General features: G+C 41.0%; 3 protein-coding genes and 1 pseudogene across 3 annotated transcripts; all 4 read left to right on the top strand.

The window, feature by feature from the left end:
* Positions 1–471: 471 nt before the first annotated feature.
* LOC117620576 lies at positions 472–2,056 on the top strand (annotated as a pseudogene).
* A 725-nt stretch (positions 2,057–2,781) lies between these two features.
* LOC117622418 (DNA-binding protein HEXBP-like) lies at positions 2,782–4,530 on the top strand. The gene is made up of 3 exons (XM_034353079.1): positions 2,782–3,469; positions 3,571–3,801; positions 3,990–4,530. The coding sequence occupies exons 1-3, from the start codon at positions 2,927–2,929 to the stop codon at positions 4,287–4,289; spliced, it is 1,074 nt and encodes a 357-aa protein (XP_034208970.1). The 5' UTR covers positions 2,782–2,926; the 3' UTR covers positions 4,290–4,530.
* Positions 4,531–4,931: 401 nt separating this feature from the next.
* LOC117621558 (7-deoxyloganetin glucosyltransferase-like) lies at positions 4,932–6,737 on the top strand. Its single transcript, XM_034352111.1, has 2 exons — positions 4,932–5,472; positions 5,566–6,737. Exons 1-2 carry the CDS (start codon positions 4,953–4,955, stop codon positions 6,501–6,503), a joined length of 1,458 nt encoding a protein of 485 aa, XP_034208002.1. The 5' UTR covers positions 4,932–4,952; the 3' UTR covers positions 6,504–6,737.
* A 330-nt stretch (positions 6,738–7,067) lies between these two features.
* LOC117622594 (7-deoxyloganetin glucosyltransferase-like) lies at positions 7,068–8,665 on the top strand. The gene is made up of 2 exons (XM_034353330.1): positions 7,068–7,620; positions 7,731–8,665. Exons 1-2 carry the CDS (start codon positions 7,068–7,070, stop codon positions 8,663–8,665), a joined length of 1,488 nt encoding a protein of 495 aa, XP_034209221.1.
* Positions 8,666–12,528: the final 3,863 nt, after the last annotated feature.

The raw sequence follows: 12,528 nt of genomic DNA on the forward strand, positions 1-12,528 counted from the left end.
TTGAGTCTAGTGGGGATTGCCAGGATGGACACATGTTGGTTACAAAAATTACTGTTTTAGCATTATTTTTTACTTTTTGGGTGGGCTGGGTATGATATTGTGGGCTGGTGAAAAGAAAGTCACCCGGGCTATATCCCAGGTTAGTCCAAGGGCAGGTCCGTCCGGGTGCATTTGGGGTTTGGATTGAGAGAGTCGAACTCTGTAATCTCCTGTTGTGGTGAGAGTGTTAATTCCTTTGTGTGTTATTTTGTTTTATCTACATCTGCCATATCTTGTATTGTTATTTTATCATTCTCACATCTGTCTCATATCTTGTCTTGAAGATTTCATTGTTGACATCTGAGACGTCCGTTCCAAAAAGACAAACGCCCCAGTGCTAACTACCAACAAGTTCAGAGACCAAAGATCCTCAATTTGCCTATTTTAACATGCCTGAGTGAGCCTAAAACATAACATAATTAGGCAGTTTCCATGGCAACAGCTAGTAAGCCTCATGCTGTATGCATCCCATTCCCATATCAAAGCCACATAAAGGCACTGCTCAAATTTGCAAAGCTCTTGCATCATAGAGGTTTTCATGTGACCTTTGTCAATACATTGTACAACCATAGACTCTTTCTCAAATCTTTAGGCCCCAACTCACTTGATGGCTTGCCAGACTTTCAGTTTGAAGCCATCCCAGATGGCCTTCCAACTTCAGATTCAGATTCCACCCAAGACCTCGCTGCTCTTTCTGATTCCATATTAAATACAAACCACTTCTTGGATTCGTTTTGCGATCTCCTCGCGAAACTCAATCTTGATGCAGCAACTTCCAACACTTGTCCTGTGACTTGTATTGTAGCAGATGGTTTCATGCCCTTCTCCACCACTGTCGCCGAAGATCTTGGAATTCCCTGTGTGTCGTTCTTCACTATTGCTGCATGTGGCTTCATGGTCATCAAACACTTTCGTGCCCTGGTGGAAAGAGGATTTACACCCCTAAAAGGTGGAGGGCAGAGAGAGGATATCTCAATGAAACAAGATCTATGTACTTAGGAAATGTTCTTTTGTTAGATGCTTATATTGCCGGACTGTGAATTTGTACCATACCTTCGAGGAAGAATCGACTTGATCAGTCGTACACAGATTCACAGTCAAGCAAGAGATCATTTCCCCCTGTTTATGATTCATTTGATTCATATTACTTAACTAACTCATTATAACATTTCTTTCCTTATTGTTAATTTGCAGATGAGACATATCTAACTAATGGCTACCTAGACACAGTCATAGATTGGATACCTGGACTAAAAAGCATCCGGCTAAGGGATCTTCCAAGCTTTGTTCGAACTACAGATACCAAAAGCATTGTGTTTAACCTTGGCATAGAAGCAACTGGAAAGGAAAACAAGGCTTCTGCAGTTGTTATACATACTTATGATGCGTTGGAGGAGAAGTTTTGGATTCTCTTTCATCTATGCTTCCCCTTGTTTACACCAAGGCCCCAAACTCGGTTGTTTATGTGAATTTTGGCAGTGTAGTCGTGATGACACCAGAACAACTTGTTGAGTTTGGTTGGGGACTTGCAAACAGCAAGCATTTTTTCTTGTGGGTAATTAGGCCTGATTTGGTTGTTGGTGACTCAGCCATTTTGCCAGCTGAGTTTGTGGATGAAACAAAAGAAAGAGGTCTAATAGCAAGCTGGTGCCCACAAGAGCAAGTACTTAACCACCCATCAGTTGGAGGGTTTTTGACACACAGCGGTTGGAACTCAACAATCGAGAGCCTTAGTGCAGGGGTGCCTATGATCTGCTGGCCGTTCGTTTCGGAGCAGCTAACAAATTGTTGGTATACTTGCAATGAGCTGGGCAGTGGGATGGAGATTGATAGCAATGTGAAAAGAGATGAAGTTGAGAAGCTTGTTAGAGAGTTGATTGAGGGAGAGAAGGGTGAGAAAATGAGAAATACGGCTGATGGGTGGAAGAAACTAGCAGAAGAGGCCACTGGTGCACAAGGTTCTTCAGTCATAAACTTGGACAACTTAGTGAACCATGTGCTTCTAAGGAAAAGCTAAGCTAGATGTATTTAAGAAATAAACCTGCAACATGTACTAATTTTTCTGTTTGATAAACTAGTTGGCTTGGGTTGGGATACATTACATATCACTAGCCTGACTTCCATTTTGTTTATGCTATAAAATGGTTATGTACAATTTTTAATATATTTATACAAAAATTTACTTTGCAATTCCCTTTTGTAAGATAAGTAGGCTGGCTTTTTTTTTTTCTTCTTCTTTTTAATCAAACAAAAATGCTGATTGAACATTTTCGAATGATCAAATGTCAATTTTACCATTTTACATCCTTAATTTGCCCAAACTGGTGAAGGATGATGGATAGGTTGAATTAGTATCAAAATAAGTCAAGAGTTCGATCCATTTAATATAACTAGAAAAGAAAATTGCGTGACCGGCCCTCTCTCATTAGCCCCTCTTCTCTCTCTTTCTTTGCAAATTCCTCAATTTGACTAACGGCCCCTGACAGTCTATATGTCAATCCGACTGAGGAGTTTGCAGAGACATAAAGAGGAAGGGGATGGGGTCGTGCCAGATTGCATGGAGGGGCCGACATCAGGAACAGGTTGTCGATTTTCCAGGTTTCAATGTCGTTGAATGGTAAAATGGGAAATTTCGAGGGGAAAATTTAGGGGTTGGGTCGAAATAGAATTTACCTATTTTGAAATGGTTAAATTTGCTAATTGCACTAACTTGGTCAAAAGGGGGAAAAAAAAAACCGGGAAAGTGAGAGAGAGGGAAATGAGGGCCAAAATCAAAAAATTTAACGAAAACCAAATAGAAAATCGAAATGCCTCCTCCTATTGTCTCACTGGTGTGAGCCGAGTGATTCAGAGAGACTGAGACTGAGACTGAGACTGAGACTGAGAGATGAAGACTGCAGCAAAGAGTTTGGTCATCGAGATCGAAGACGACGACTTCCTTTCTCAGGTGGCGGCGGCTGAGGCCCAGGCGCTCGCCAGCAAGCGTCGGCGTATCAGTATCGCACCCTCTCCAAACGCCGCCGTTTCTTTCCATTCCCGAGCGAATCACAAAGAAGGCTCGGACGGCGAAGATGGCGGTATTTACACCGCGGCTCTCAAAGGAAGCCAAAGAGCAGCCCCCGAGCCTCCACGCGGCGGATTTTCGACGGGGAGAGTCAATGTCGGCCAGACCGGAAACGACGGCATTTCTGCTGGCGGTGGTTCGTGCTTCAAGTGCGGAAAACCGGGACACTGGGCCCGCGATTGTGATGTCACCGGTGGAGGAGGAGGCGGTGGAGGGTATTATGGTAATTCCGGCGGCGGGGACTCTTCGTCTTCGATTTCGGTTCCGGAGAAGAGCTGCCCCTGTGGATTTGGCGCCTGCATGGTGCTCACTGCAAATACTGAGAAAAATCGAGGTCGAAGGTTTTACAAATGCCCTCTTAGACAGGTTCACAAATCACAAACCCATTTCTATTTTTTTTGTCTTTTTTAGGTTTAAGAGAGAAATAGATGCCATGGTTATGGTTTTGTTTGCTTGAATTTTGACAGGAAAATGGGGGATGCGGTTTCTTTGAGTGGTGTGACAATGCTTCTGGGCCTAATGTAATGGCTAGTACTGGTATGGGTAGTGGTAGCGCTACTAGGACCCATAGTTATGCTGCATCTGATTCTTCATTTCCTGCTCTTGAATGTCCCTGTGGCGGTGGTCTGTGCTTAATCTTAACAGCCAAAACTGGCAAAAACATCGGCAGCCAATTCTATCGTTGCCCTGCAAACGAGGTACCCTTTAACTTGTTGAGCCTAATTCATTGATTTTGGCCCAATTAGATAGGAATGCATTGCAAATTTGGAATCTTTATTTTATATTTATTATGTGTTTGAATTAATGTCTAAGAGAAACTGCTTGTTTGGACTTTGAATCGTAATAGAACTGGATAGTGGCTTATTGTTTTTTTTGGCTCGTTTAGGGATGCGGTTTCTTCAAGTGGTGCAATGAGCATACCGGGGCAGCTGCTGGTGTTCTGGGTGGCGGCGCTGCCAAGGTGGAAAGGAAGGTTTCGAGTGAGGCAAGTAACAATGGCTTTGGTGTAAGAACTGGTTCTTCCTGCTTTAAGTGTGGAAAGGAAGGGCATTGGGCAAGAGATTGCCCAGCAGTTCCTTCCTATAATGCTCCAGTTGAGTTGGAAGCACGGTCTGCTGCTTCACCGGGCTCTTGCTATAAGTGTGGCAAGCCAGGGCACTGGGCGAGGGACTGCCCTTCTGGTTAATGTGCAATGTACTACTGAAAGACATCCATTTCTTGAGTTTAATGTTTGTGTGTTGAAGTTTTTCAAGACTAGCTGTTTCTTGATATGATATGAGAGATTGAAAACAGGATTAACACAACCATATTAGGCCTGGCAATAGTTTTCTGAGAAACTTGTGGAACAAGTAAATAGAACTTCAGGATCTATGTTGTTTGCCCATCATTTTCATTTCTCAATAGAAATTGCTCATACAGATTATACACGTACATGTTTTAATAAATGAATGCTAACACATGCGTCAATGAGCTGTAAATTCTTGGTGAGACTGATGGGTTGATAAGTTCAAAGATGAGTAATGTTACCCATGTCTTCTGTTAGAGATGTAGTTTTTCGGCATTTTTGTCGGTACTAATTTTCGTTATTCTTTCAGCATTTTTTTCACAAAAGCCGCCTTCATTATGAATTTTTTTTCACCACATGCGCATAATCTCTAAGCTCAGTATGGACCTTTTAATGACAGTACAATAGAAAGAGCAAACCCCACCGTCCTTTATTTATTGGACTCATTGTGAATTTGTGATATAACAATCCCACACAAAATTGTTGATCACCTATAAAACTCTACTGCATGCATATCTGTGAATTGCAAACACAAAACTCATACACTGGCCAACAAAAACTAAGATGAGTTCAATTTCAGTTGATAATAAGCCTCATGCTGTATGCATTCCCCTTCCATTTCAATCCCACATTAAGGCAATGCTTAAATTAGCAAAACTCCTCCACCACAAAGGTTTTCATATCACCTTCGTTAACACAGAGTTTAACCACAAGCGCTTTCTTAAATCTCTAGGACCAAACTCCCTTGATGGCTTGCCTGATTTTCAGTTTGAAACTATTCCTGATGGCCTTCCAGATTCAGATGCAGATTCCGCCCAAGACCACTATCTTCTTTGTGATTCTGTCAGAAAAAATTGCTTGGCCCCATTTCGTAAACTCATCATGAAACTCAACGATACAACTTCCAGCAATGTTAATCCTCCAGTGACTTGCATTGTTTCTGATGGTTTCATGACGTTCACCATCACAGCTGCTGAAGAACTTAGACTCCCTGTCACACTGTTATTTACCATTGCTGCATGTGCCTTCATGGTCTCTAAACAATATCCCATTTTGGTAGAAAAAGGACTTGCGCCACTAAAAGGTGAATATATTGAGCCAGTTGTTTAATTTTATGATTCATTATGCTTGTTTTCTAAACAAATGAATTTTTTCTATAATTGCTTGGTTGTTGTAGATGAGAGCTGCTTAACAAATGGATTTCTAGACAAGGTAATAGATTGGATTCCAGCAATGAAGGGTATCCGTTTAAGGGATCTCCCAAGCTTTTTCGAAACTACAAATGATCCTAATGACATCTTCCTCAACTTCACCATTGAAGCAATGGACAGAGCTCATACAGCTTCAGCAGTTGTGCTTCATACTTTTGATGTATTGGAGAGAGATGTTTTGGATGCTCTCTCATCCATGCTTCCACCTGTTTATGCCATTGGCCCTCTCCAATTACTTCTTAATAAGATACCACAAGAGTACCCTTTGAAGCCTATGGGATACAGTTTATGGAAAGAAGAAACCGATTGCTTCAAATGGTTAAACGACAAGGCACCAAATTCTGTTGTTTATGTGAACTTCGGCAGTATAGCAGTCATGACACCAGAATGTCTTGTGGAGTTTGGTTGGGGACTTGCAAATAGCAAGAATCCCTTCTTGTGGATAATTAGGCCTGATCTGGTGGTGGGTGCCTCAGCAATTTTGCCACCTGAGTTTGTGGCTGAGACCAAGGAAAGAGCTCTCATAGCAAGTTGGTGCCCACAAGAACAAGTGCTTAACCACCCATCCGTTGGAGGGTTTCTAACACACAGCGGTTGGAATTCAACCATTGAAAGTTTGTCTGCAGGAGTTCCTATGGTTTGTTGGCCACTCTTTGCCGACCAGCCAATAAACTGTTGGTATGCTTGCAATGAATGGGGCTGTGGCATGGAGATTGATAAGAATGTCAAGAGAGAGGAAGTGGAGAAGCTTGTTCGAGAGTTAATGGAGGGTGAGAAGGGCAAGAAAATGAAAAATAAGGCCATGGAGTGGAAGAAACTAGCAGAAGAAGCCACTGGTCCACGTGGTTCTTCATCCACAAACTTAGACAATATGGTGAATCAAGTGCTATTAAAAAACAATTAGCAGGATGTACTGCGCACAGTCTATTGTCTAAGAAATAAACTAGCAAGATCGATCAAGATTCGCTGTGGCGAGGCTGTTGTCTCTGTTAGCAGCAGCATATGCTAATGAATAATTCCGAACATTACATTCCCAATGAGCTGTTATCTATATACTGTTAAACACTTATGTCTATGAGCTGAACAATCTTGCTGGATTACATGCTGATTAAGTTCTATATAGAAGGGTCCTTAGTAATTATTTCTGAACAGTCTTGAGTATTTGATGAATGAGTAGAGAGGACGAAGAGAAACTGTAATCAAATGTGCCAAAGAACTATAAATCCTTGGTAAGACTGAGTGGTTTTGTTAGAGGTGTAGTTTTTGTTTCCTTTCACAGCTGCCGCCTTTAATATGAGAATATTTTCAATATGTGGCCTTTACTGAAACTACAATACAAAGAGCAAAGCCGGCCGTCAATTGTTTATTGGACTCATCGGCAGATAACAGACACACACTAAAAAACGTTGGCCTGTAAAATTATATGTATATATTGCATTTGTGCTACAACTGATACACACAATCTAAGATGAGTTCAGTTTCAGTAGTTAATAAGCCTCATGTCGTATGTACTCCGCTTCCTTTTCAAAGCCATATAAAGGCAATGCTTAAATTTGCAAAGCTCCTCCACCACAAAGGTTTCCATATAACCTTTGTCAACACAGAGTTCAACCACAAGCGGTTTCTTCAATCTCTTGGACCCAACTCCCTCGATGGCTTGCCTGATTTTCGATATGAATCAATCCCAGATGGCCTTCCAATAAGTTCAGATACCGATGATGATGGAAATGCTGTCCAAGACATCCCTTTGCTTCTTGATTCCATCAGAAAAAATTTATTGGCTCCTTTTCGAAACCTCCTCAGAAAACTCAATGACACTGCATCTTCCAGTGCCAACAATATTATTATTAATAATCCTCCAGTGACATGTATGGTTTCAGATGGTTTTATGACATCCACCATCACAGCAGCCGGAGAGCTTGGAATCCCTGTCATACTCTTCTTTACCATTGCTGCAGCCGGCTTCATGGGCTCTAAACAATATTCTGTTTTGGTGGAGAAAGGACTTGCGCCACTCAAAGGTGTGAAAGAGAAATGGGGAAGCAATTGTTGTTTCATGTATGATTATATATTGCTTGTTTTTAAGCAAATTAATGATGCAACTTTTCTTTACTTGGGTCTTATGTTGTAGATGAGAGCTGTTTGACAAACGGCTTTTTGGACAAGGTAATAGATTGGGTTCCAGGAATGCAGGGTATCCGTTTAAGGGATCTCCCAAGCTGCTTTCGAACGACAGATCCGGATGACATTGTGTTTAACTTTGCCAGGGAAGCAATGGATAGTGTTGATAAAGCTTCAGCAGTTGTTGTTCACACTTTTGATGCGTTGGAGCCAGATGTTTTGGATGCTCTTTCATCTATGCCTCCACCTGTTTATGCAATAGGCCCTCTACAATTACTTCTCAATCATTTGCCAAAAGACCCTTTGAAACCTATGGGATACAGTCTATGGAAAGAAGAAACTGAGTGCCTCCAATGGCTAAATTCCAAGGCACCAAACTCAGTTGTTTATGTCAATTTTGGGAGTTTAGTGGTCATGGCACCACAACAACTTGTTGAGTTTGGATGGGGACTTGCAAATAGCAAGCTTCCCTTCTTATGGGTAATTAGGCCGGATTTGATTGTTGGTGAATCAGCAATTCTGCCACCTGAGTTTGAGTTTGAAACTAAAGAAAGAGGTCTAATAGCAAGTTGGTGCCCACAAGAGCAAGTCCTGGACCACCCATCCGTCGGAGGGTTTTTGACACACAGTGGTTGGAATTCAACCATTGAGAGTCTAACTGTGGGTGTGCCTATGCTCTGTTGGCCAGTCTTTGCCGAGCAGCACACCAATTGTTACTATACTTGCAATGAATGGGGCAGTGGTTTGGAGATTGATAACAATGTGAAGAGAGATGAAGTGGAGAAGCTTGTTAGAGATTTAATGGAGGGGGAGAATGGCAAGAAATTGAAAATTAAGGCCATGGAGTGGAAGAAACTAGCAGAAGAAGCCACTGGTCCACATGGTTCTTCATCCATAAACATGGACAATTTGGTGAATCAAGTGCTATTAAGAAAAAAAAAATAGAGATTATTCGTAAGAATAATATTAATTTTTGTTGTTAATGTTATAGCAAGATATATTCAACTTCCATTTCCAAGCCATATAAAGGCAATGCTGAAATTAGCAAAACTCCTGTACCATAGAGGTTTTCATATAACCTCTGTCAGCACAGAGTTCATCTACAAGCACTGTCTTCAATCTCCCGGACCCAATTCTCTTGATGGCTTGCCTAATTTTCGATTTGAAACAACCCCAGATGGCCTTGCAATTAGTTCAGATGAAGACACCGCCAAAGATATCACTTTGCTTTTTCATTCCATCAGAAAAATATTGCCTCCTCAAAAATGCTCAAAGAAATTGCAACTTCCTTTAACATTGATCCCCAGTGACTTGCATGCATTGTTTCAGATGATTACATGCCATTCACAAACTAATACCCCCCCTCCTCTCTTCCCCCCGCTGAAGAACTTGGCATTCCTATCATACTCTTCTTTACTTTTGCAGCAAGCAACATTATGGGCTTTACGGGTGTCTGAAAGTCTGACTGCAGGGTAAGAAAATGAAAGATAAGGTCATGGAGTGGAAGAAAGTGGCAGAAGAAGCCACCGCTCCACATGGTTCTTCATCTACAAACTTGGACAATTTAGTAAACCGAATGCTATTAAGAAAAAGCTAGATCATATTCCACCGGTCCACATGCCGTACATATTATTTAGGACCTTTTATGTTTGGCCCTCTTTGCGTTTCTCAATAAAAACTAGTCATGTGGATTTCCTGCTTTTGGAATGCCTGGAGGTGACTGAAGTTTGTACAGATTATCAGGGCCGGTCCTGAGTTTTCAAAGGCCTAGGGCGAAAATCTAAAGTTTGCCTTATACACATTAATCACTAATACTAGTATACTTCTTGTTTTATCAATTAAGCATTGGTTTTTTTGAGAAAGTATTTATTCGAAAATATTTTTAGACTTTGAGCAATGTCTTCCATATTCCTAAATAATGAAAACAAATGTCCAACTATGGATACCATACCAGTGAGTTAAAGAATTTCAAGAATGCAAGTCAAGCCTGTTGACTTGAGTCTCCTAATTAATCAAGGAGATTTACTTCCTTGATTAATTAAGGGATTTACTTTCCTATTTTTATATAAATGATAAATCATTGTACAATTAGGAGATACTTTCCTAATTCTTTACTGTATCTAATTCCTTGTAAAACCTTCATGTAAATTCCTATATATACCTCCTCAGGGAGAAGAATAAAACTCAACCCAAAGTATTCAAACCATATTCATATTTTAGCATGGTATCAGAGCAATCGATCCTAGGTTGCCTCTAAACCCTTATTTCAAATTTCTCATATTCAAATCCAAAACCCTAAATCAAATTCCTCATATTTTTCCCCAAATCCAAATCCCTCAAATCTAAAGTCCTCCAATCCTCTTATCAAAATCCCTAAACACTTACCCTCCAATCTTATACACATACCTCTTAAATCCAATTCATGCATCAAATTCATACATCAAATTCCTCAAATCACAATCTCTTACATTCTCATATCACATCTTACTTCCACTGCAATGTCAAAAACCCCTACGATTCTCCCTCTTATTGCAGACTCAAAGAAGTATGCAGTCAATCCTGCTGACCCGGCTACTCTGACTCATACTTCTATCGCCACCACCAAAGGTTCTACTTTTCATACGTCATCTCAAAAATCCGCATGGATTATCGACTCGGGTGCTACGGATCACATGACTTTTGATCCTAGCCAACTTATTAGTTGCAAATCATCCCCTCTGTCGGCGGTGTCTAATGCTAATGGTACCTCATCCCCTGTGGTTGGGGATGGCTCTCTATCTCTCTCTACTTCCCTACATCTGGATTCTGTATTACTTGTTCCATCTTTGGACCATAACTTGTTATCTATTGTACAACTTACTACTACTTTGGGATGTACTGTAACATTTTGGTTGAATCATTGTGTTTTTCAGGACATCCTCACAGGAAAGACAATTGGTTGTGGTACTCGATGGGGCAAACTCTACTACTTGAACTGGGCACCAGATAATGAGGTCAAGGTTAGTCAAGCTTTCAAAACCAGTTGAACTCGTTCTGAGGGGGAGAGAGACAAAATTTGGTTATGACATAAACGTCTTGGGCATGCCTCGTTCGGTTATCTTAAAAAGTTGTTTCCATCATTATTTTCCTGTCTTGATGTTTCCAGCTTTCAGTGTGATACGTGTGAATTGGCTAAGAGCCATCGTGTCCCATTCCCATTAAGTTCAAATAAGAGTTTGGTTTCGTTTTCCCTTGTTCATTCTGACGTTTGGGGACCTGCTAAAATTGCCACTCCGGCAGGGGTGCGATGGTTTGTCACGTTTATAGATGATTGCACACACATGACTTGGGCTTCCCTTCTCAAAACTAAAGGGGAAGTCAGTTCCAGGTTTCAACAGTTTTATCAAATGGTAGAGACTCAATTTCATGCCCGAATTTAGGTTCTTCGTTCTGACAATGGCAGAGAATTTCTCAACCATGATCTTAACCAGTTCTTACAAGATCATGACATCATACATTAACGCTCATGCCCTTACACTCCCCAACAGAATGAGGTGGCTGAAAGAAAGAACAGACATTTATTGGAAGTCGTTCGTGCCTCTCTCTTTGGTGCCAATATGCCACGATCTTTTTGGAGCGAAGCAGTCATCTCTACAGCATACCTTATCAATCAGATTCCCTCTAGTATCCTAAATTTCCAAACACCACTTCAAACACTTTACTACCATATTCAAACACCTCCCATCCCAAACCTGGAACCCCGAATTTTTGGTTGTCTTGTATTTGTCCACTTACACGATCACCAATGAAGTAAATTGGATCCCCGAGCCGAAAAGTGTGTTTTTATTGGCTATGCACCTCATCAGAAAGGATACCGGTGTTATCATCCTCCTAGTCAGAAGGTCTTCACCTCCATAGATGTTGTGTTTCGGGAACATGACTTATATTTTTCAACAGCCCAGGAGGAGAATCGAGAATCCACCACTGCTCTAATTCTCGATTTTTTTCCCCAGGACGTCATTCTGCATCAAAATGATCGGTTGCTAGTGGAAAGCAACCGGTCACCTCCCCTTAGTTCTTCAACTACAGAGAACCTGCTTCAAAATGATTGGTCGCCAAAGAAAAACGATCAGTTGTCTCCACGCTGTCAAAATCAAGAGGAGGAATTGAATCGTTTTATGAGATTTTGCCCGTTTCAACTCCAGTACTGCACCAATCACTTGCTGATGAAGTCATTCATGTAACATCTTTTCCTGAAACTGATAACACCAATGAAATATCCCATGATGATTTGATTTCAGAAGGCACAGAGCCTACATATTAGCTTCCATAAAGGAAGAACCGTGGCAAACCTCGAGTACAATATGAAGCAGATCTTAAAGCTAAAGGGAAATACCCCATCAATACTTATATATCTCTTAGCAGATTATCAAAGTCACGTGTGCATTATGTGAAGCAGTTGGCTAACATATATGTCCCCAACAGTGTAATTGAAGCACTAAAAGACCCAAAATAGAAAGAAGCTATGAATGAAGAAATGCGAGCTCTCCAAAAGAATGTTACATGGGAACTCGTGCCCTTACCTCATGGAAAAAAGACAGTAGGATGCAGGTGGATTTATACTGTGAAACTCAAAGCAGATGGATCCGTTGAAAGATATAAAGCTAGATTGGTGGCGAAGTAGTAAACACAGAGATATGGAATAGACTACGAGGAGACCTTTGCCCCAGTAGCCAAGATTAAAACTATTAGAGTCATATTGTCTCTAGCAGCAAATCTCGATTGGCCACTACATCAATTTGATGTCAAAAATGCATTCTTACATGGAG

Source organism: Prunus dulcis, chromosome 3 (assembly GCF_902201215.1).
Source record: "Prunus dulcis chromosome 3, ALMONDv2, whole genome shotgun sequence".
Classification (NCBI taxonomy): Eukaryota; Viridiplantae; Streptophyta; class Magnoliopsida; order Rosales; family Rosaceae; genus Prunus; species Prunus dulcis.

Coding starts and splice junctions, on each gene's coding strand:
- LOC117622418 (XM_034353079.1), top strand. CDS start 2,927: ATGAAGACTGCAGCAAAGAGTTTGGTCATCGAGATCGAAGACGACGAC. Junction 3,470..3,570: donor ACAAATGCCCTCTTAGACAG/GTTCACAAATCA, acceptor GAATTTTGACAG/GAAAATGGGGGATGCGGTTT. Junction 3,802..3,989: donor ATCGTTGCCCTGCAAACGAG/GTACCCTTTAAC, acceptor TGGCTCGTTTAG/GGATGCGGTTTCTTCAAGTG.
- LOC117621558 (XM_034352111.1), top strand. CDS start 4,953: ATGAGTTCAATTTCAGTTGATAATAAGCCTCATGCTGTATGCATTCCC. Junction 5,473..5,565: donor AGGACTTGCGCCACTAAAAG/GTGAATATATTG, acceptor TGGTTGTTGTAG/ATGAGAGCTGCTTAACAAAT.
- LOC117622594 (XM_034353330.1), top strand. CDS start 7,068: ATGAGTTCAGTTTCAGTAGTTAATAAGCCTCATGTCGTATGTACTCCG. Junction 7,621..7,730: donor AGGACTTGCGCCACTCAAAG/GTGTGAAAGAGA, acceptor CTTATGTTGTAG/ATGAGAGCTGTTTGACAAAC.